Raw genomic sequence first — 19,974 nt, 5'->3', positions numbered from 1 at the left:
CACTCTGCACAGTGCTTCCTCCCCCTCTGCCTTTGCCCCCACAGGTGGCACACCAGGATGTGGGGCTGAGCCCTGCAGAAAGCAGCCCCCCGTTCCCCGGGATCGCTGCCCTCCACATTACTCCCCTCATCCAATCCCATCCCACCCCATCCCACCCTCCGGCATCGCTGCCCGCCCCCCTTACTGACCCCATCCCATCCCTTGGGATCGCTGCCCCCCCCTTACTCCCCCCCTCCCATCCCATCACCTGGGATCGCTGCCCCCCCTCTTATTCCCCACATCCCAACCCCTGGGATCGCTCCGTCCCCCCCCCCCACCCCGTTTCTCCCCATCGCTCCCTCCCCAGAGCCAAGATTTGGGGGACCGGAGGCGGGGAGAGCATCAGGCCCCGCATCCTGCTTTTTTTTGGGGGGGGGGGGGGGCGGGCGGCGGTTGCCGTGGGCACCGGGGAGGTGGGGGGGGGGGGTGGCGGAGCAAAGCCTGCGCGGTGCCGGGGGGGTGGCCCACGGGGAAGGGGCATCGCCCGCGGCCGTGGCCTTGCGGCGGCCGGCGCTGAATGGCAGCGGGCTGCGTGCAGGCTGCCATGGCGCTGGGGCTCTCCTCCAAGAAAGCTTCCTCCAGGAACATCGCCGTGGAGAGGAAGAACCTCATCACGGTCTGCAGGTGCGGGGGGACCACAGTGGGGGGGGGACACCCCCTGTACGCTTGGGGGGGGGATGGAGGAGATGGGAGGTGGGGGGATGGATGGGGAGGAGGGATGCGGGGTTCATCTTCATCCCCCCCTCCGCATCGTGGGGGCTATGTGTGTGTTTGTTATTGCTGCAGTCGCATTTTGGGGGGAGATTCAGGTTTGGGGGGGGGACGAGGAGGAGGATGGGGATGTGGGAAGGGGGGTGCAGGGGGTGCGACTGGGAGGGGGGGTACAACAGCAACAGGGAGGGTGCTGGGGCTGTGGGCAGCCAGAGAGGGGGGTACGGGGGGGATAAGGGGGATTTGGGGGGGGAGAATTGGGTCCGGGGACACCCCCCCCCCCGCGGGTGGGGGTCCAAGGAAGTGACGTCAGGGGCCGCTCCAGGCGGCGGGGATGGAGGGATGAAGGCTGCGATGGAGAATGCGGGTTGTCATGGAGACGCCGGGATGGACCGCGGCGGGGGAGGGATAAGGGGGACCCGGAGGGTGTTGGGGGGTCTCTGCCTGCCCCAGCCCCCAAGTGTGGGATGGGGTGAACCCCCCCATAGCCCCTGGTTGGGGGCTGCGATGGGGGTGATGGGGGGGTACGGAGGCTTGGGGTCACCATGACAGGGACCCCCAGGTCCTGCTGCCAGGGTCGGGGGGACCCCTGGGTCTCTCTGCCATTGCACGGGCACTCCAGAGCCCTCTGTCATGACGCGGGGACTCCTGTGGGCGATGCCCCCCCGCCCTGTGCTCCGTGCGCTGCTGCCTGGGCACCTCTGTGCCGAGCGGGAGCGGTGCGGAAGGGGAAGCCATCACCGCCGCGCGCGGCCGGGAGGAAGGGGGCCTTTGTTCGCCCTTCCTGGCCACTCGCAGGGCGGGGGGGCAGTGGCCGCCCGGGGGGGTCCCCGGGGACGTGGGGACACGGGGGTCAGCGAGGCTCAGCCCAAAGCTCTGCCTGCAAAAGTGCTTTGTGCTGTGGTGAGCGCTGAATGTGTGCGCGTGCGCGTGCGGGTGTTGGTGCTGGTGTTGGTGCTGGTGTGGTGTTGGTGCTGGTGCTGGCCTTGGTGGCGGTGCTGGTGCTGGTTTTGGTGCTGGTGTTGGTGCCGGTGTTGGTGGCATTGGTGCTGGTGCTGGTGTTGTTGCTGGTGCTGCTGGCGTTGGTGCTGGTGCTGCTGGTGTTGGTGCTGGCACTGGTCTTGGTGAAGGTGCTGGTGCTGGTGTTGGTGCTGGTGTTGGTGCTGGTGTTGGTATTGGTGCTGGTGTTGGCGCTAGTGTTAGTGCTGGTGTTGGTATTGGTGCTGGTGTTGGTGCTGGTGCTGACACTGGTCTTGGTGCTGGTGCTGGTGTTGGTGTTGGTGCCGGTGTTGGTGGCATTGGTGCTGGTGTTGGTATTGGTGCTGGTGTTGGTGCTGGTGTTGGTATTGGTGCTGGTGTTGGTGCTGGTGCTGACACTGGTCTTGGTACCGGTGCTGGTGCTGGTGTTGGTGGCATTGGTGCTGGTGTTGCTGCTGGTGCTGGTGTTGGTGCTGGCACTGGTCTTGGTGCCAGTGCTGGTGCTGGTTTTGGTGCTGGTGCTAGTGTTCGTATTGGTGTTGGTATTGGTGCTGGTGTTGGTGCTAGTGTTAGTGCTGGTGTTGGTATTGGTGCTGGTGTTGGTGTTGGTGCTGGCACTGGTCTTGGTGCCGGTGCTGGTGCTGGTATTGGTGCTGGTGTTGATGGTATTGGTGTTGGTGTTGGTGCTGCTGGTGTTGGTGCCGGTGTTGGTTGCTGGGTGTTGAGTGTTCTGCTCTAGGTTCTGGTATTGGGTGCTGGATGTTGGGTGTTGGGCTGTAGGTGCTCATGTTGGTGCTGGTGTTGATGCTGGGCTCTGGGTGCTGGTGTTGGGTGCTGCATGTTGAGCTCGAGGTGCCGGTGCTTGTGTTGGGTGCTGGGTGCTGAGCTCTCAGTGCTGGTGCTGGGCTCTGGGTGCGCGGTGCCGTCCCCTCCACCCGTGCTGCTCCCCTGCAGGTTCTCGGTGAAGACGCTGCTGGAGAAGTACACGGCGGAGCCCATCGACGACTCCTCCGAGGAGTTCGTGAACTTCGCCGCCATCCTCGAGCAGATCCTCAGCCACCGCTTCAAAGGTACCGCCCCCCCCCCCACGTCCCTGTGCCCGGGCGGGGGCTCTGTGTGGGGCCAGCCCTGAGGCGGTGCCGGTGCCCGCAGGCCCCGTCAGCTGGTTCAGCTCGGATGGGCAGCGCGGGTTCTGGGATTACATCCGCCTGGCCTGCAGCAAGGTGCCCAACAACTGCGTCAGCAGCATCGAGAGCATGGAGAACATCAGCACCTCCCGGGCCAAGGTCAGGAGGAGCCAGCCCCAGGCTTGGCCCCGTCCACGCTCCTCTTCCTGTGTCTGTCTTCATTCACACACACAGGGCACATGGACCCAGCCTCACTCTGATCCCCATCCTCATTCCATTACATCCCACATCCCATTCCATCCCCATTGCATCTCCACTGCATCCTGTCCCATCCCGCATTCCCTATTCCATTCCCATCCCTATCCCCATCCTCATCCCATCCCACATCCCCATCCCATCCCCGCTGCATCGTCTTTGTATCTCCATTTCATCCCATCCCAATCCCTGTTCCCATCCCCTTTCCATCCCTGTCCCCATTCCATTCCACAGCCCCATCCCATTCCACAACCCCATCCCATCCCAATCCCTATCCGGATCCCCATCTTCATCCCATTCCCTATCCATCTCCATCTCATCGTCACTGTATTCCTATTGCATCCCCATCCCAATTCCCATCCCCTCCTGCAGCCCGGGGGCAGCTGCTGGTGGCACTGGGTGGCACTGGATGGCACTGGGTGGTGTCTCCGTGCTTAGAGCTCCAATGGGCGTTGCCTTGCAGGGCCGAGCCTGGATCCGTGTGGCGCTGATGGAGAAGCGCATGTCTGAGTACATCTCCACAGCGCTGCGGGACACACGGACCACGAGGTGAGCAGCACGGGTCGGGGGTACCAGGGCTGGGTACCCAGATACTTGGGTACCACGGCTGGGTACCAGGGTACTTGGGTACCAGGGCTGGGTACCAGGGTACTTGGGTACCAGGGCTGGGTATCCAGACACTTGGGTACCAGGGCTGGGTATCCAGACACTTGGGTACCAGGGCTGGGTACCAGGGTATTTGGGTACCAGGGCTGGGTACCAGGGTACTTGGGTACCAGGGCTGGGTACCAGGGTACTTGGGTACCAGGGCTGGGTATCCAGACACTTGGGTACCAGGGCTGGGTACCAGGGTACTTGGGTACCAGGGCTGGGTATCCAGACACTTGGGTACCAGGGCTGGGTACCAGGGTATTTGGGTACCAGGGCTGGGTACCCAGATACTTGGGTACCAGGGCTGGGTACCAGGGTATTTGGGTACTAAGGCTGGGTACCAGGGTACTTGGGTACCAGGGCTGGGTATCCAGATACTTGGGTACCAGGGCTGGGTACCCAGACACTTGGGTACCAGGGCTGGGTACCAGGGTATTTGGGTACCAGGGCTGGGTACCAGGGTATTTGGGTACCAAGGCTGGGTACCAGGGTATTTGGGTACCAGGGCTGGGTACCAGGGTACTTGGGTACCAGGGCTGGGTACCAGGGTTGGTGGTTTGGGTGCTGGTGGGTGCACACAATGCAGCCCCGTCTCCCTGCAGGCGGTTCTATGATGATGGGGCCATCATGCTGCGGGAGGAGTCCACGGTGCTCACCGGGATGCTCATTGGGCTCAGCGCCATTGACTTCAGGTCAGGGCGGGTGGTGCGGTGGGACAGGGGCACCCTGTGCTGGCTGCAAGCCCACAGGGCTGCCCTCACCCTGTGCTTCTCCTCCTGCCCCTCAGCTTCTGCCTGAAGGGTGAGGTGATGGATGGAAAAACACCCGTGGTCATTGACTACACGCCCTACCTGAAGTTCACACAGAGGTAAGAGCCTGGGGGCCCTCCCCATGGTGGGGCCCCTGCTGCCTCTGTGCCACCCCCTTGCTGCTATGCTAAGCACCACTGAGCCCCTGTCCCCCCAGTTATGACTACCTGAGCGAGGAGGAGGAGCGGGGCAGCGTGGAGAGCAGCACGAGCGAGGATAGCTCCCCCGAGCACCCCTACCTGCCCCTGGTCACCGACGAGGACAGTTGGTACAACAAATGGCGCAAGATGGAGCAGAAGTTCCGCATTGTTTATGCCCAAAAGGTACCGGGAGCCGGGATGGGGCTGTTCGGGTGCCAACCGTACCCTGGGATGCTCCGGCATCCCCATTCCTGCATCCCAGTGGTACCTGCGGCAGCAGTGACCCAGCGCTGTCCTTGGGGTGGCAGCCCTGGTGGGATGCTGACGGTGGCCTCACGCAGGGGTACCTGGAGGAGCTGGTGCGGCTGCGGGAGTCACAGCTGAAGGACCTGGAGGCAGAGAACAAGCGGCTGAAGCTGCGGCTGGAGGAGGTGATGGTACAGAACCAGCTGGAGAAGAGGGAGCTGGAGGGCGTCATCCTGGAGCTGCAGGAGCAGCTGTGAGTGGGGACCTGCGGTGATGGTGGGATGTGATGGGTGGCAGGCTCCCTGTCCCCTGTGGGACATAGAACCATAGAATCAGCTGCATGGGAAAAGACCTTTAAGATCATCAAGTTCAATTCTTACCCCAGCACTGCCCAAGGCCACCACTTGGAGATGGAGGGTCCCAAATGTCCTATGGGATGTAGTGGGTCCCTGACGCCCCACACATCCCGCGTCCCCCAGCATCCGTGGCAGTGCTGGGTGCTGAGCATCCCCCTTTGCTGCAGGACGGGGCTGATCCCCTGTGAGAACCCGCAGCTGGCGCAGCTCTCCAAGGAGATGGTGACACCCCTGGTGAACCAGTGGCCATCGCTGGGGACCCTCAATGGCAACGAGAGCGGCTCAGACAGCAAACTGTACCGGAGGTAATGCCCGCGGTGGGGCAGAGCCGCCCTGACCCACAGCCAGAATCCCACCTCCCCAGGGCCGCGGCACCGCCGCAGCGGGTACCACTTAGGCTGCAGGAGCAGGGATGCAGTGGGGAGATGCCGGAGCATCCCGGGGGGGTCTGTCCCTCGTGGTGGGGCTGTCCCAGCACGTCCCTCCGCAGGCACAGCTTCGTGAGCACCGACCAGCTCTCGGCCGAGAACAGCCTCAGCTCCGACTCCCAGCGCCTGGGCGAGGGCAAGCGCGAAGGCGAGCCCTGGGGGCCCTTGGGTAAGAGCCCCCCCATAACCATAGGGTGCCCCTTGGGGCTCATTGTGCCCTGTAACGTGTGCCCAGGCATCTGACCCCATCAGCAGCCCCCTCCCCATGCCGGGCAGCGAGGGACGCCCCGTCCCCATCTCCCCTGATGCGCAGGGCTGGGGTGCGAGGCCGCAGCCTCCACACGATGCCTGCTCTGTGTCCGCAGGGAAGGATCCGACCCCGTCCATGCTGGGGCTCTGCGGCTCCCTGGCCTCGCTGCCCAGCTGCAAGTCCTTGGCCAGCCTCAAGTCCAACGAGTGCCTGGTGAGCGACAGCACGGAAGCCAGCCCGAGCCGCAGCCCCAGCTGAGACCCCCGGCCCCGCCGCCCCACAGCCACTGACCTCGGCCCCCCAGCACCCACCAGGGACCCGCCGGGACCGGGAACCCTCTGCTCTGTCTTGACACCCCAACCCCAGCTGCGCCTCGGCACGGTCCCTGGCTGGAGACATGGACCCGTTGGGATGGGGTTGCTGGACCGGGACTGATGCGAGCTGGGGATGGGAATGGGAGTGAATGCCGGGGGGGGGAACATGGGGAGCGAGCGCTGAGGGGGAGCACTGGAGGAGGATCAGGGCTAAACCCTCGCTCGGTCTGGGCTCCCCCAGACACTGCAGGGGCTTGGCCTGTGCCCCTCTTTGGGGTCCAGCTCTCCCCCCTTGCAGCAACATCCCCACCACAGGGATAGCCCCCCCTCCCCAGCCCCTTCCCATCCTCCCTGGGGTTTGGGTTGGATGAGTTTGGTTTTTAATGCAGCCCCATCCGCCTCATTGGAGCAAAAGGAATCAATAAACGCAGCAACTGAGCCGGCATCTGAGAGCCCCCAGCCTAGAGAGGGAAAGGGCCCTTGAGGAACCCCTCAGGGCAGGGAGGGCACCTTTGGGCCACAGCAGGTCACCAACGATGGGCTCCCCCCTGTACCCCATCAACAGGGGGTAAGCAGAGGTCCTGGGAGCACCCATGAGGATGGTGGAGGGTGACGGTAACCATGGCACAGGGACATGGCTGTCACCTCTAGGGGTACCTTCCACAGGCCCAGAGCACAGGAAGAGAAATCCCTGGGCCAAGAGACAAGGGTGACTGTCTTTTATTTAAGAAAATAAGGTAAATCCCCCCCTGGAGCCCCAGGCTGAGCAGGGGCAGAACCTCGGGGTAAGGGGACAGGGGATGGGCGCACAACATCCACTGGCCCCTGAGAGCAGCAGCGAGGTCTGTCCCCACACCGGCTCCGAGCCCACGGGCTGGCAGGGCACAGGGACACCCCGAGAGGGAGGAGAGGTCCGGAGCGCGTCCCCACAGCATGCAGGGCTGTGTGTTACCGACAGCACGCGGCTGGAGGGGGCCCGGGCAGGCAGGGAAACGCCGAGGGTTTGGTCCCCAACAGAGCCCCAGTTCCCATCTCCTGCCCTGCACCTCATCCTCGCCTGAGCATCCATGAATCCACGATCCAGCAGCATCCACCCAGGCTCAGGGATGAGCTCAGGGGACTCCACATTCCCCCAGTGTCACAGCAGCAGGCACAGGTGTCCCCCAGTGCACTGGGCATGGGGAGCAGGTCCGGGTCTGTCCCCATGCACGGGCAGCAGGAGGTGGGGAGCAGCACAAAGGCACTTGGGCTTTGCAGAGCCGCTGCTGTCGTTGCTCCTGGGGCACCGGAGCAGAGCTGGAGCATCCCTGGAGCACCGGCCCCCTCAGAGCCCGCGCAGCCGCCGCTCCTGGTTCAGCTTCTGGAAGAAGGTCTTGCCAAACTCATAGGTGCTGATCATGATGGCGCAGGCGGGGGCTACCTTAATGACACGGGGCAGGAAACCTGCGGGGACAACGCCAACAGCCCCCCGGTGGCACCAGGGCACCAGTAAACCCCATCAGCCCCTCGCTGGCACCAGTAAACCCCAGCCTGGGGCCACGTCCTTACCTGCAAACAGCCCCCGCGTGCCGGACTCGGCGCGGATGCGCTGCATGAGGAGCCACGTGGAGGAAGGTTTGGAGGCTGCGACTGTGGGGTGAGGGGAGCGGGTGAGGGTCTGGGGCTGCCCCACGTGCACCAGGGGTGCTGGTTGCCCACAGCCCCGCTCCTTACCTGGGTGCACCTCGCTGTGCCCCAGCTCGATCTGCCGCTGGGTCTTCACCACGTCAAAGGGCAGCGTCAGCACCGCGGCCACCTGTGGGGACAGCAGTGACCCATGGGCTCTGCTCCTGCATCACCAACCCCATCCTTTGCTCCCCATGGAGCCCCAGTGCAGCGCGGAGCCCATGGCCCCATACTCACCGTGCCGGAGATGGCCCCAGATATGAAGCTGATCATGAACATGGCCTCGTCCAGCCAGGCATTCCTGCAGAGCCAGTCTCTCACCAGCTCATAGTTAAACCAGTAGAGAGCTGGGAGAGGAGAAACACCAGCGCTAAGATGAGGCACCACAGACACCCCAGCCTCTGCCTTCCTCCTGTGCAGGGGTGCTCTGGCCAATGCTTGACCCCCCCCACCTCAAGCCGTGGCTGCCCCATCCCTGGCAGTGTTCAAGGCCAGGTTGGACACAGGGGCTTGGAGCAAGCTGCTCCAGTGGAAGGGGTCCCTGCCTGTGGCAGGGGTTGGAGCTGGATGAGCTTTAAGGTCCCTCCCTTCCAACCCAACCCAAGTGCCATCCCAGAGCCTGTCCCCACTGCCGTACCTGAGAAGGGGACGTCCCGCAGCACAGTGGGTCCCCAGCCCCTCCAGAGGGACAACCACCCATCCTGAGCCACCGCCGACTGGATGCAGACCCGCAGCTCCTGGTAGCTCAGCTGCCGCGACTGCATCTTGGTGCGGATGAGCTCCAGGGGGCTGATGACCGTCACAGCACCCACTGCAATGGAGGGGGGATCCTTTACCAGCTCCAGCCACTTCTGTGGCTCCCAGAGCATCGGGCTGGGAGAGCCAGGTGCTGAGTGGGCTCCAAGAGACCCACAGGAGGGGGAGAACATGGGGTGGGCATGGGGGGTACTCACGCCTGGCAAGGGCCCCGGCCAGCAAGGGGATGTGGTACCCCTGGCTTCCCGTGCGAGCCTGCAGGTAGTCCCGGAGCTGGTCGTACGTGGTGAAATAGATGACGGTGGCAGGCACAGCCATGACCCTGGGGAGGAGGGCGGGTGTGTGAGGGCACTGGCAGGGGGCTCAGGGGGGTGCCCATGTGCTCATGCAGGCGCTAGCACCCAGGGACTCCCCCAGGCACTCACAGGGTGGGGGGCAAGCCGCTCCACAGGGACCTGATGCCCTCGTAACGCGTGATCTTCACAAAGGCATCCTGGGGGGAGCACCGGGGAGAGGGATTAGACAGGAAGCAGCCCCCCAGGGACAGGGAGCCCCCATCCCACCCCCCTGTGCTGCAGTCCTACCAGTGTCCCAGTGAAGCGTGTGGGGGCCTTGTACCAGGCGGTGCAGCCGTTGCCGTTCTGGCAGACGTACAGATGGTCCATGAGCCCATTGCAGTAGAGGAAACACTTCCCTGGGAGGCAACAGCATCGCTGTTAGACACGAGATCCCTTCCCCTCTGCCCTGTGCACAACCCATTCAATCCCCAAAACCACTGCCTCCTCCAGCGAAGAGCCAAACCCTCAGTGCTGAAAGCAGGATGGAGAGAGGTGGGGATCAGCCTCTGCTCCCAAGGAACAAGGGATGGGACAAGAGGAAACGGCCTCAAGCTGCACCAGGGCAGGTTTAGATGGAGCTGAGGAACAATTCCTGCCCCAGAGGGTGCTCAGGCATTGGAACAGGCTGCCCAGGGCAGGGCTGCAGTCACCGTCCCTGCAGCGCTCACACAGCGTGGAGACGAGGCCTCAGTGCCATGGGGCAGTGGTGGCCTTGGCAGTGCTGGGAATGGTTGGATTTGATCATCTTAAAGGTCCTTTCCAACCCAGTTGATTCTGTGATGTTTGAGCCTGGTGGGGACCAGCCCCAGAGCAAGGCCAGGAGAGGGATAAATCTCCAGCAAGGCTCTGACCACAGATCCAGACCCACCAAAGGGTCGTGACAGGACAGTGATGAGACAGGACAGTGATGAGACAGGGACCACAGGCAGCCAGGCCTGGTGCACAGCAGACCCCCAGGCACAGACCAGCCCCAAAGTGGGGCTGCAGGAGCAGCTGTGGGGCTGGCGGTGCTGCCCCACACTGCGGAGAGCTGTTCCCTTGGCCGGAGGAGCCCAAGCCACCACCAGCAGGGAAGCCAAGCGGGATCAAGGCTTAGGAAAGCAAAGCTGCTGGTGGCAGGAGCTGCCCCATGGCGTACTCACATGTGGTCTGCTGAGCACCCCAGGGCACAGACTGTGTTGGACATGCTGAAACACACAACAGGGACACGCTGAGACATGACATGGGGGATGTGCCACAGTGCTGAGCCAGGCAGTGTGGGGAGGTCTCTGTGGGTGACCGGGCTGGATGCCCTCACAGCCACGACCCAAGCAGTCCCTATTGTCACCAAAGCAGCCCCTTGGGAACAGCCCCAGCCCCCTGACCCCATAGGGAATGGGATGGAGACCATGGGGTCCCTCCTGCCCCATGGAAGCTGTGGGGAGCAGCACAGAGGCACACATTGACACCCTCAGCATTGCAGTGGGGCTGTGAGGGGGAAGGACAGAGCCAAGCACCGGCCCAGCTCCCCCAGTGGGGCCCCCAGAGCCTGTGAGGACAAGGGGCCCAGGCTAACGTGTGCTCCGGAGCTGAGGAATCCCGGCCACCGGCTCTGCCAACCAGCACATCCACATGGGCTGCCCGGGATGGGGTCTGGAGACCCCCCCCCACCACAAGCAGGGTTACCTTTGGAGAAGGGGGTCCTCTGAGCCTGCAGCCGGATCTTCACCACATCCAGCGGCGTCACTGAAACGACACCATCCTTTAGCCCCACGGCACGGCCCCGCTGCCCCCCAGTGCCCGCGGTACCCACCGAAGAGCGAGGTGAGGATGGCACCGGTCCCCGAGGCCAACATCTGCTGCAGAGGTGTGATGCTCCCGCCGGCACTCGGCGACGTCCGCTCGGCCATGGCAGCGCCCTGCAACACACAGCGGCGACAACGGGGGATGCTCGAGGGTGCCCAGGGATGAGCGATGGATCCCAAGGAGCCCCCCTGCCATTCCCGGTGCGCTGCAGGCCTCCCACCTCCGGCCCCGCTATCGGCCCGGCACAGGGCAGGCGCGGCCCCCCCTCTAATCGGTGCTGCCCCGAAGGGGGGGGACAGGGACGGCGCCTGGGGCTGGAGCAGCCCCGATAACACCCCCGGGCCCGGCGCTGGCGGCCGGCCCAGCCCCGCTGGAGGTGGGGACAGCAGGGGCCAGCCCCGTGTCCTTGGAGGGGAGCGCTGTTCCCTCCCCGCGCGCAGGGGAGGGCAGGGACAAAGGGTAAAGCCCAACCAACCGCAACAGCCCCCCCCCGAGCCCTCAGCCATGGGGACACCGCGGGGATCCCTTCGGAAAGGGGGTGCGAGCTTGTGACAAGCACCCCAAAACGGGTCCACACATCCAGAACCCGCCGTGTGCCCTCCTGCAAGGCCTGGCGAGACTGCGACCCCCCTCGGGTCAGGGGGAATATGGGGCTATTGCACCTCGAGTGCGCTGCTCCGCACGCTGGGACGGGGCCATGGCGCTTCCAAGCTTCGGGAATGCGCGGTGGTGTTTGAAAGCCAGGGGAATGCAGCACAAACAGCCCCAAAGCACCTTCCCCTCCTGACTCAGCACTGGGCAAGGTCGGCGCAGGCACAAATCCCGCAGTCCGGTGCCCCAGGCTGGGAGCAGGGAAGGGGCTGTCCCGGAGCCAACGGCACCGGGAGCCGGGGCCCGCACGGTCCCGCACTGCGCCGGGATGGCGGCTGCTCACGCTCATCCCCACACTTACACGGAGACAGCCCGGTCCCGGCAGAGCCGAACGCTCGTTATCCCCCGGGGCACCGGCCCCATCCCGACGGGAGCTGCTCCCTGCTCCAGTCGGGACACGCACCCCTCCCGCTGCGGGCGGGCCGCGGGGCTCGGTACGGGGAAAGGGGGATAAAGCAAAGCGGTGCTGGGATGAGAACGGGAACAACCGGGAGGGAACTCAGCGCCCGCAACCCCCATGCGGGACGGGACCCGCCAGTCCCCCACCCCGCACGGTGCAGCCGCCAGCGCGATCAGGGCCAGCGAGACCGGACCCCCCCCCCCACGTCCGCTCTGGCCCCGCGGCCCCTCGACCCCCGGCACCGGGGACACGGAGGCAGCGGCCGCGCGCGCGGGAAACGAGGGGATTTCCCCGGGGGTTTGGGGGGGGCATCGGGGAACACAGGGGAGGGGAAAGGAGGGGAGGGGAAAGGAGGGGAGGGGAGGGGAGGGGATCCGATCCCATCCCGCCCCACCTGCTCATTCCAGCCCCGTGGGGCGCTTCCCTGCACCGGCACCGGCAGCGGCACCGGCAGCGGCGGCTCCTTTAAGGATCCCCATGGGCTCCCCACACGCGCGCGCGAGACACTTCCGTCCCGCGCACGCGCGCTCGCACCACCACCGCCACCCACCCGCCAGTGCGCCCCCTGCCGGGCCGGCGGACCTGCGGGGGCGCGCTCTGCACGCTCCCGCCGTGCCCGGTGTCAGCCCCGAGGTGCAAGGGGTGAGGAGGGCTCCAGGGTGGCTGCAGCAGGGGAATGGGGGCTAAGGAAGGGAAAACTTCCCCGTCAGGAGGGAGTTTGGCTGTTTTTTTCCATTTTTATTTTATTTTATTTTATTTTATTTTTTATTATATTTATTTATTTTTATTTGAAGGGTTCCAGGTCGGTTTGAGCATCTCCAGCCCCACCGCTTGGGAGCGGCTGGATGGGGAAGAGGGTTCTGGTGCTATTCCCTGCTCTGGTCTGAGAAGAAAGACCCAGTTCAAACCGTATTGTTCCCCTTGTGAAATACGAACTCGCTCCTCTAAACGAGATAACAAGGTTTTATTGAGGGACAAAGTCAATACAGCAAAAGCAACAACGCTGGGCACACGACCATAGCCAGAGGTGCGAGTGATTACTATTTGTTACAGGTTTATATACTTTCACTTACATTAGTTACATTCATATTCATAATTCCCGCATACGGGCGGGGGAGATTATAACTAGCTTCAAGAATTTATTATCATAAGTCTCCTCCTCTTGGTGTCTGCGCACTGCTCTGTGGTGATTGTGGGCAGGGGTCTTGAGGATGAAGTAACCAGTCTTCCTCTTGTGAGTAGGGGTCTTCAAGATGCAGTAAGCAGTCTTCCTCACAGTGTACTTTTCACCTCTGGCACAGTTGGACCCCCCAGCAATCACACAACCAGCTATAATTATTCTGATAGCTAGCAAATTATTCTGATAGCTAGCAAAGATTTAAAACAGTGTGACCTGCCTGCAAAATTTATTGCAGGATGGGCAGACAAGGAGTATCCCAAGCTAGCGGAGCCTTGGGAGGCTCTGTCTCAAAACTAACTGATAAGTAGAAGGATGGTGTGAAATAACTCATTCATGTTTAGTGGGGCCACTAAATCCTGTTATCTCACCACAGACTTACAACACAAAACATTGTTCTTTAAAACAGTTGGAGCTCAGCCCAGATGCCTCTATACAAATGCCCATAGCATGGGGAACAAACAAGAGGAATTAGAGATGTGGGCACGTCTACGGGGGTATGATATAATGGGCATCACAGAAACATGGTGGGATGGCTCCTATGACTGGAGTGTTGGAATGGAAGGATACAGGCTCTTTAGGAAAGACAGGCCTGGCAGGCGGGGAGGGGGAGTTGCCCTTTATGTTAGGGATAGGCTGGAGAGTATGGAACTCTGTCTGGGGACAGGTGAGCAGTCCACAGAGAGTTTGTGGGTCAGGGTTAAAGGGAATATAGCTATGGGGGGTTAGCTATTACTGTGGGGATCTGTTACAGACTGCCTGATCAAGGAGAACCTGCGGATGAAGCACTCCATAGACAGATAGGAAAAGCCTCGCGCTCACAGGCCCTTGTTCTCATGGGGGACTTCAACCACCCTGACATCTGTTGGAAGGACGGTACGGCCCGGCACAAGCAATCCAGGAGGTTCCTCGATTGTGTAGAAGACAACTTCCTTCTGCAAGTAATAGGGGAGCCAACAAGGAGAGGTGCCATGCTTGCCCTCGTGCTCACCAACAGGGAAGGGCTCATTGGAAATGTGATGCTCCAGGGCAGCCTTGGATGCAGCGATCACGAGATGCTTGAATTTGAGATCCTCAGGACAGTGAGAAGGGCGTGCAGCAAGCTCACTGCCCTGGACTTCAAAAGAGCAGACTTTGGCCTCTTCAGGAACCTGCTTCAGAAGGTTCCATGGGATACAGCCCTAGAGGGCAGGGGGGCCCAAGACTGTTGGTTGATATTCAAGTATCACCTGCTGCAAGCTCAGGAGTGTTGCATCCCAACCAGAAGGAAGTGCAGCAGGAGGGCCAGGAGACCTCCTTGGATGGATAAGGAGCTTCTGAGGAAAATTCAATTGAAAAAAGAGGCTTATAATAAGTGGAAGCAAGGACAGGTGGCATGGGAAGAGCACAGGGATGTTGTCCGAGAAGCTAGGAACCAGGTTAGGAAAGCTAAGGCCCAGTTAGAATTAAACTTAGCTAGAGGTATTAAAGATAACAGGAAGGGATTCTACAGGTGCATAGCAAATAAAAAACAGACTAGGACAATGTAGGCCCCCTCAGGAAGCTCTCGGGAGAACTGGCTACCCTGGATTTGGAGAAGGCTGAGGTTCTGAATGACTTCTTTGCCTTGGTCTTCACTGGCAACTCTCTGACCACACCACCCAAGTCTCGGAAGGCAGATGCAGGGACTGTGAGAATGAAGACCCCAGGCCCACTGCAGGAGAGGAGCTGGCTCGAGGCCATCTTAAAAATCTGAACATGCACAAGTCCATGGGTCCTGATGAGATCCACCCGTGGGTCCTGAAGGAGCTGGAGAATGAAGTTGCGAAGCCGCTGGCCGTCATATTTGAGAAATCATGGCAGTCAGGTGAAGTTCCCAATGACTGGAAAAAGGGAAATATAACCCCCATTTTCAAGAAGGGGAAAATGGATCACCCGGGGAATGACAGAGCAGTCAGTCTCACCTCTGTGCCTGGCAAAATCTTGGAGCAGATTCTCCTGGCAGGCATGCTAAGGCACATGAAAGTCAACAAGGAGCTTGGTGACAGCCAGCATGGCTTCACTGAGGGGAAATCCTGCCTGACCAACTTGGTGGCCTTCTATGATGGGGCTACAGAACTGATGGACAGGGGTAGAGCAGTTGATGTCATCTACCTGGACTTGTGCAAAGCGTTCGACACTGTCCCACACGACATCCTTGTCTCTGAATTGGGGAGACATCAATTTGATGGATGGACCACTCGGTGGATAAAGAACTGGCTGGATGGCCGCACACAAAGAGTTGTGGTCAATGGCTCAGTGTCCGGCTGGAGACCAGGAACGAGTGGTGTCCCTCAGGGATTGGTGTTGGCAGCGGTCTTGTTCAACATCTTCATTGCTGACATGGACAGTGGGATTGAGTGTGCCCTCAGCAAGTTTGCCGATGTCACCGAGCTGTTTGGTTCGGTTGATCCGCTGGAGGGAAGGAATGCCATCCAGAGGGACCTCGACACGCTTGTGAGGTGGGCTGATGCCAACCTCATGGAGTTTAACCATGACAAGTGCAAGGTCCTACAGCTGGGTGAGAGCAATCCCAAGCACAGCTACAGGTTGGGCAGAGAAGAGATTCAGAGCAGCCCTGCGGAGAAGGACTTGGGGGTGTTGGTCGATGAGAAAATGAACATGAGCTGGCTTCAGTGTGCTCTTGCAGCCCAGAAAGCAACCGGATCCTGGGCTGCATCAAAAGGAGCCTGACCACCAGGTACAAGGAAGTGATCCTGCCCCTCTGCTCTGCTCTTGTGAGACCTCACCTGGAGCATTGTGTGCAGTTCTGGTGTCCTCAACATAAAAAGGACATGGAACTGTTGGAACAAGTCCAGAGGAGGGCCATGAGGATGATCAGGGGCTGGAGCACCTCCTGTATGAAGACAGGCTGAGGAAGTTGGGGCTGTTCAGCCTGGAGAAGAGAAGGCTGCGTGGAGACCTCATAGCAGCCTTCCAGTATCTGAAGGGGGCCTATAGGGATGCTGGGGAGGGACTCTTCATTAGGGACTGTAGTGACAGGACAAGGGGTAATGGGTTAAAACTTAAACAGGGGAAGTTTAGGTTGGATATAAGAAGGAAATTCTTTCCTGTGAGGGTGGTGAGGCACTGGAATGGGCTGCCCAGGGAAGTTGTGAATGCTCCATCCCTGGCAGTGTTCAAGACCAGGTTGGATGAGGCCTTGGGTGCCATGGCTTAGTGTAAGGTGTCCGTGCCCATGGCAGGGGGGTTGGAACTGGATGATCTTAAGGTCCTTTCCAACCCTAAGGATTCTATGATTCTATGAAAACTAAAGATACTTTAGAAGACTGGTGTGAAACAATTAACTCATGTTTAGTGGGGCCACTACATCCCACAGTCTTACAACATAAACATTGTTCTCTTTCTACCACCTAAGTTAAGCTAAAAAAAGTACTTTATGTTTCTCTAGGCACCAGTTTACCTTATATCAAGCCGCCCCCCCCCCCCTTTCTTTTACCTTTACAAATTCTTTTGCTATGTGACTCCGTTTTGATCAAGAGATCTGAACCTTTTTACCTTATTGTCTAGTCCTGTGTCCTTAGCGAGTTTTGTTTCCGTTACTGTAAACGCGCAGTTATATGCACATAACCACACCTATGATTTGCGAAAGCCAATACATTTATGTGTTTACCACACCCTCAACAGCAGAGGCGCACCCCTCAGAACCGGCTGCTCCCACTCTGTAATGTGCACTGACAACAGCAGATGGCTTCCAAAGCCCCTCTGAAGCCTCCACGGGTACTCTTGGCCGGATTTGAGGACTAAAGACTGCGCTGGTGCGGTCCCTCTGTGCGGCCCTGTGAGTGCCATCCTGTGGCGACAGCAGGGAAGGCTTCGAGAGCAGGCGCTGGCACAGGGTCCCAGAGCTGTGGCTGCCCCATCCCTGGCAGTGCTGAAGGCCAGGCTGTACACAGGGGCTTGGAGCAAGCTGCTCTAGTGGAAAGTGTCCCTATCCTCAGTGAAGAGGACAGCGATCAGGCTTCAGCCCCACAAGGGCTGCTGGAGGCTGTGGGTCTGCGTGCATGGAGAGGAGCTGTGGGATGGCTGTGTGAGTGCAGCGTGATCCTGAACTCTCCGTGCTGCCCTTCCATGACACGAGGTCCAAGGGAGTCTTGACTTTGGGATGGGAGGCCAGGAACTCAGTCATTCCCACAGGGTCATGTAAGTGAATGCATCCTGAGCTCCCTTATGAGTCAGCTCTGCCTCTTACAAGGTTTAAATGAGCTGGGAAGCCTCTTTTGTAGCGGGTAATTTAGATATGGAATAAAGATTAATTAAACCCCCATGTCCTTAGGGGTATTGGGTCTCGTATCTTCTACCTGAGGGTGTTGTGCTCTGCTGCTCAAGGGAAAGGAGAAGGAACACTCTCTCTCCCACTGGTCTGTAGAAGGTGTGAGTGCCTCAGCCTGGGTTCCAGGGCTCCCCAGGAGGAGGGAAGGTGGGGACTCTGCTTCCCCGCTGTGCAGAGGCAGGACTGGCTCCTTGTGCTGAGTCACGGCCGGTGCTGCGTGCCCAGCGCCGCCGGGTTCCTGTCTGTGATTGACATCGGCACAGTCCCGCCAGCCCCAGTGTGTGCTGGAGGGGTGTAACCTGCTCACTGCCTGTGACAGTGAATTGTGCCTGCACTGCAGCTGCACGGAGCTGTGTGCGAGGTGTAAATACCTGCCTTTGGTTTCCACAGCAGGAAGGAGCTGGCTGAGCTCTAATCCCCTCTGGAGCCTGAGGAAGGTCTGGAATCAGTGCAGGCAATGCCCCTTGTCGGGTAACACAGACTGGCAAAAGCACTTGTGTAATGCCCTTGTGATCTGCCCAGAGGCTTCCAAGCAGGGCGAGCTCCCCTGGGCCCGTGCCATGTCCGCGTTAGAGCTGTGCCCTGGGAGGCAGGGCTGGGGCTGTGTCTGCCTGGGGCCTCCCAAGGTAGGAAGGGATCACCCTGTGGTCTCTCATGGCTCTTGAGTTGATTCAGAAAGCTCTTCTTGCTGGAAACCCGTGGAAAAGCCATTCATTAGGCCATTTCCTTGGGTTTAGGTGAGCTGCAACAGGGATCCGAGCAGAACTCCAATGGAATTAACGCTAGCACAGAATCCGAGTGTTTATTTCAGCAAGGATCGTGATGGTTTTGCAAAAGCCACCCTTAATCTGAATTAAATTACTGAAATGAAGCATCTTGTGAGCAGATGAGGCCTGGGGACATCAGGCTTAAAGCCAGGTTAACCCAAATTCTAACCCAGCTCTGCAGGTGAGCCCTCAGAAACCGTCCCCAACTTCTGCAGCAACCACCCTCCAGGGAAAACCCTGATGCAGTTGTGAAAGAGCTTCAGAACTCACCTGGGAGGAAATGAGCCTTGGCTTGGGGCTGAAGGAACGGGTATGGAAGATAAAGTCTTAACTCTTTCCTCCCTAAAGGCTTCCTTTATAATCTGATGTAGGAACACCTAGCAGTAGAAGGAATGGGGGGAAGAAAGAGTTACTGGTGGGATAAATTCCCAGCTCCTTTTTGCTGTATAACCAAAGCCACCCTATGAACGTGGAGCAGCCAGGACAGCGTTGTGCAGTAATTAAAGTGTACCTCAGCTGGGTGTGCAGGTGCCAGTGGAGAGCTCCTCTGCAGTTCCTCTTTGCCAGGGTGAGATGTGCTGATTGCTGGGAGTGAGCTCATTCCACTTGACTTGGAGCACTCTGCTGCACCCGGGGCCTCGGGGTTCCCAGAACACATGGGATCGCTGCAGCAGCATCCTGCGTCCCTCCGGAGCGAGGGGCAGGCTGTGGAACACGAGATGTGGTACTGCACCTTGGGGATGTGGTACTGCACTACGGGGATGGCTCTGCAGCAAGCCCAAGGGTGTGTGTTGGGACGTGGGGAGGGAGGGCACCTCACCAAGGGACATCCAGCCCATGCTCTGGCCCTGCAGGGTGCTGAAGAAGCTCTGTGTAGATTGGATTATCTCTTGTTTACCAGGAATATCCATGTGCTTCCAGTCCTGTGAATACAGATGGGACTGAACAGCGAAATGCTGTGCCTTGAGCAAATTCATTGTGCCTTTCCTACACAAGGCTGCTTGTGATACTCCCTGCAGTTCATTACCAGGCTTCTGTGGCTGTGCCCTGGGCCAGGACAGGGAGGTGCTTGGTGCTGTGACCACAGCCCTGGAGGCTGTGGGGATCCCTGCTGGTGTGCCTGAGGCAGTGCTGTGGTCATGGAACCATAGAACCATGGAATGGGCTGGGTTGGAAGGGACCTTAAAGCTCACCCACTTCTAACCCTCATGGGGAGCTTCTCAACCAACCAGCCCACGTCCTGCTAGAGGATGCTCAGCTGATTCACAGCTAGTCTTGTGCTCCTGGTGTATCTGTACTGTCTGTAGGAAGAGCTGCTGTTCCAGACCTGGACTCAAGCCACTTGCAATCAAAGTTCAAATTCAGCTTGTTCTACGTTGTCTCACAAGGCTGGATCCCCTTGGAGCACTGTAGGACATGTTTTACAATACCAACAGCACTGCTATTTGAGAGATGTGTCTACTGATGATCTGATTTATAGTGGCTACTTTTAGCCAGTTCCATAATGGGTTTTAGGTGCTTCATCTGTTTCTATTGACCTGACACCCCCCCCCCCCCCATCTCATAGTGTTGCAAATCCATAAATCCACATTTTTTTCCCTCATCTGATTGTACTTTGTACTTATTAATAGGTAGGAAGAGAAGGGCTTTGACTTCCCATAGACCCAGATGGACCATTCCCAACCCAGCCTGCTTTAAAAAACCGCTGATACTGCAGGTTCCACATCCGTGTCTCTGTTGAGCTTTCTTCTTTGGAGCCTCTGCCTGTTCTTGGACTGTCATTTACCATTACCATTTACCATCACCATTTACCATCACT

The 19,974-nt window shown here is 59.7% G+C and overlaps 2 protein-coding genes across 8 annotated transcripts; one reads left to right on the top strand and one right to left on the bottom strand.

Annotated features, from left to right (window-relative positions):
- Nucleotides 1-425: 425 nt before the first annotated feature.
- RUNDC3A (RUN domain containing 3A) lies at nt 426-6,749 on the top strand. Of its 2 annotated transcripts, XM_062633836.1 has the most exons (11): nt 426-663; nt 2,683-2,798; nt 2,881-3,014; nt 3,574-3,659; nt 4,364-4,453; nt 4,549-4,629; nt 4,728-4,893; nt 5,052-5,209; nt 5,480-5,617; nt 5,803-5,909; nt 6,106-6,749. In XM_062633836.1, the coding sequence occupies exons 1-11, from the start codon at nt 557-559 to the stop codon at nt 6,246-6,248; spliced, it is 1,326 nt and encodes a 441-aa protein (XP_062489820.1). In that variant the 5' UTR covers nt 426-556; the 3' UTR covers nt 6,249-6,749. The 2 variants fall into 2 exon arrangements, with proteins under 2 accessions (XP_062489820.1, XP_062489821.1); XM_062633837.1 differs by lacking the exon at nt 5,803-5,909.
- Nucleotides 6,750-7,002: 253 nt separating this feature from the next.
- On the bottom strand, nt 7,003-12,444 carry SLC25A39 (solute carrier family 25 member 39). Of its 6 annotated transcripts, none has more exons than XM_062633829.1 (12): nt 12,294-12,444; nt 10,856-10,961; nt 10,729-10,788; nt 10,206-10,250; nt 9,310-9,419; nt 9,151-9,218; nt 8,923-9,047; nt 8,607-8,780; nt 8,207-8,316; nt 8,018-8,099; nt 7,853-7,933; nt 7,003-7,747 (listed from the first exon to the last, which is right to left on the bottom strand). In XM_062633829.1, exons 2-12 carry the CDS (start codon nt 10,950-10,952, stop codon nt 7,629-7,631), a joined length of 1,071 nt encoding a protein of 356 aa, XP_062489813.1. In that variant the 5' UTR covers nt 10,953-10,961; nt 12,294-12,444; the 3' UTR covers nt 7,003-7,628. The 6 variants fall into 6 exon arrangements, with proteins under 6 accessions (XP_062489813.1, XP_062489814.1, XP_062489817.1 ...); XM_062633830.1 differs by lacking the exon at nt 12,294-12,444 and adding an exon at nt 11,511-12,001; XM_062633833.1 differs by lacking the exon at nt 12,294-12,444 and adding an exon at nt 11,069-11,289.
- Between the last annotated feature and the right edge of the window lie 7,530 nt (nt 12,445-19,974).

Source organism: Pezoporus occidentalis, unplaced genomic scaffold (genome assembly GCF_034315485.1).
Source record: "Pezoporus occidentalis ecotype Australia unplaced genomic scaffold, CSIRO_AGI_Poc_V1 ctg404, whole genome shotgun sequence".
NCBI lineage: Eukaryota > Metazoa > Chordata > Aves > Psittaciformes > Psittacidae > Pezoporus > Pezoporus occidentalis.
The sequence above is the reverse complement of the archived record's forward strand: the minus strand, read 5'-3'. Positions and strand labels throughout refer to the sequence as shown.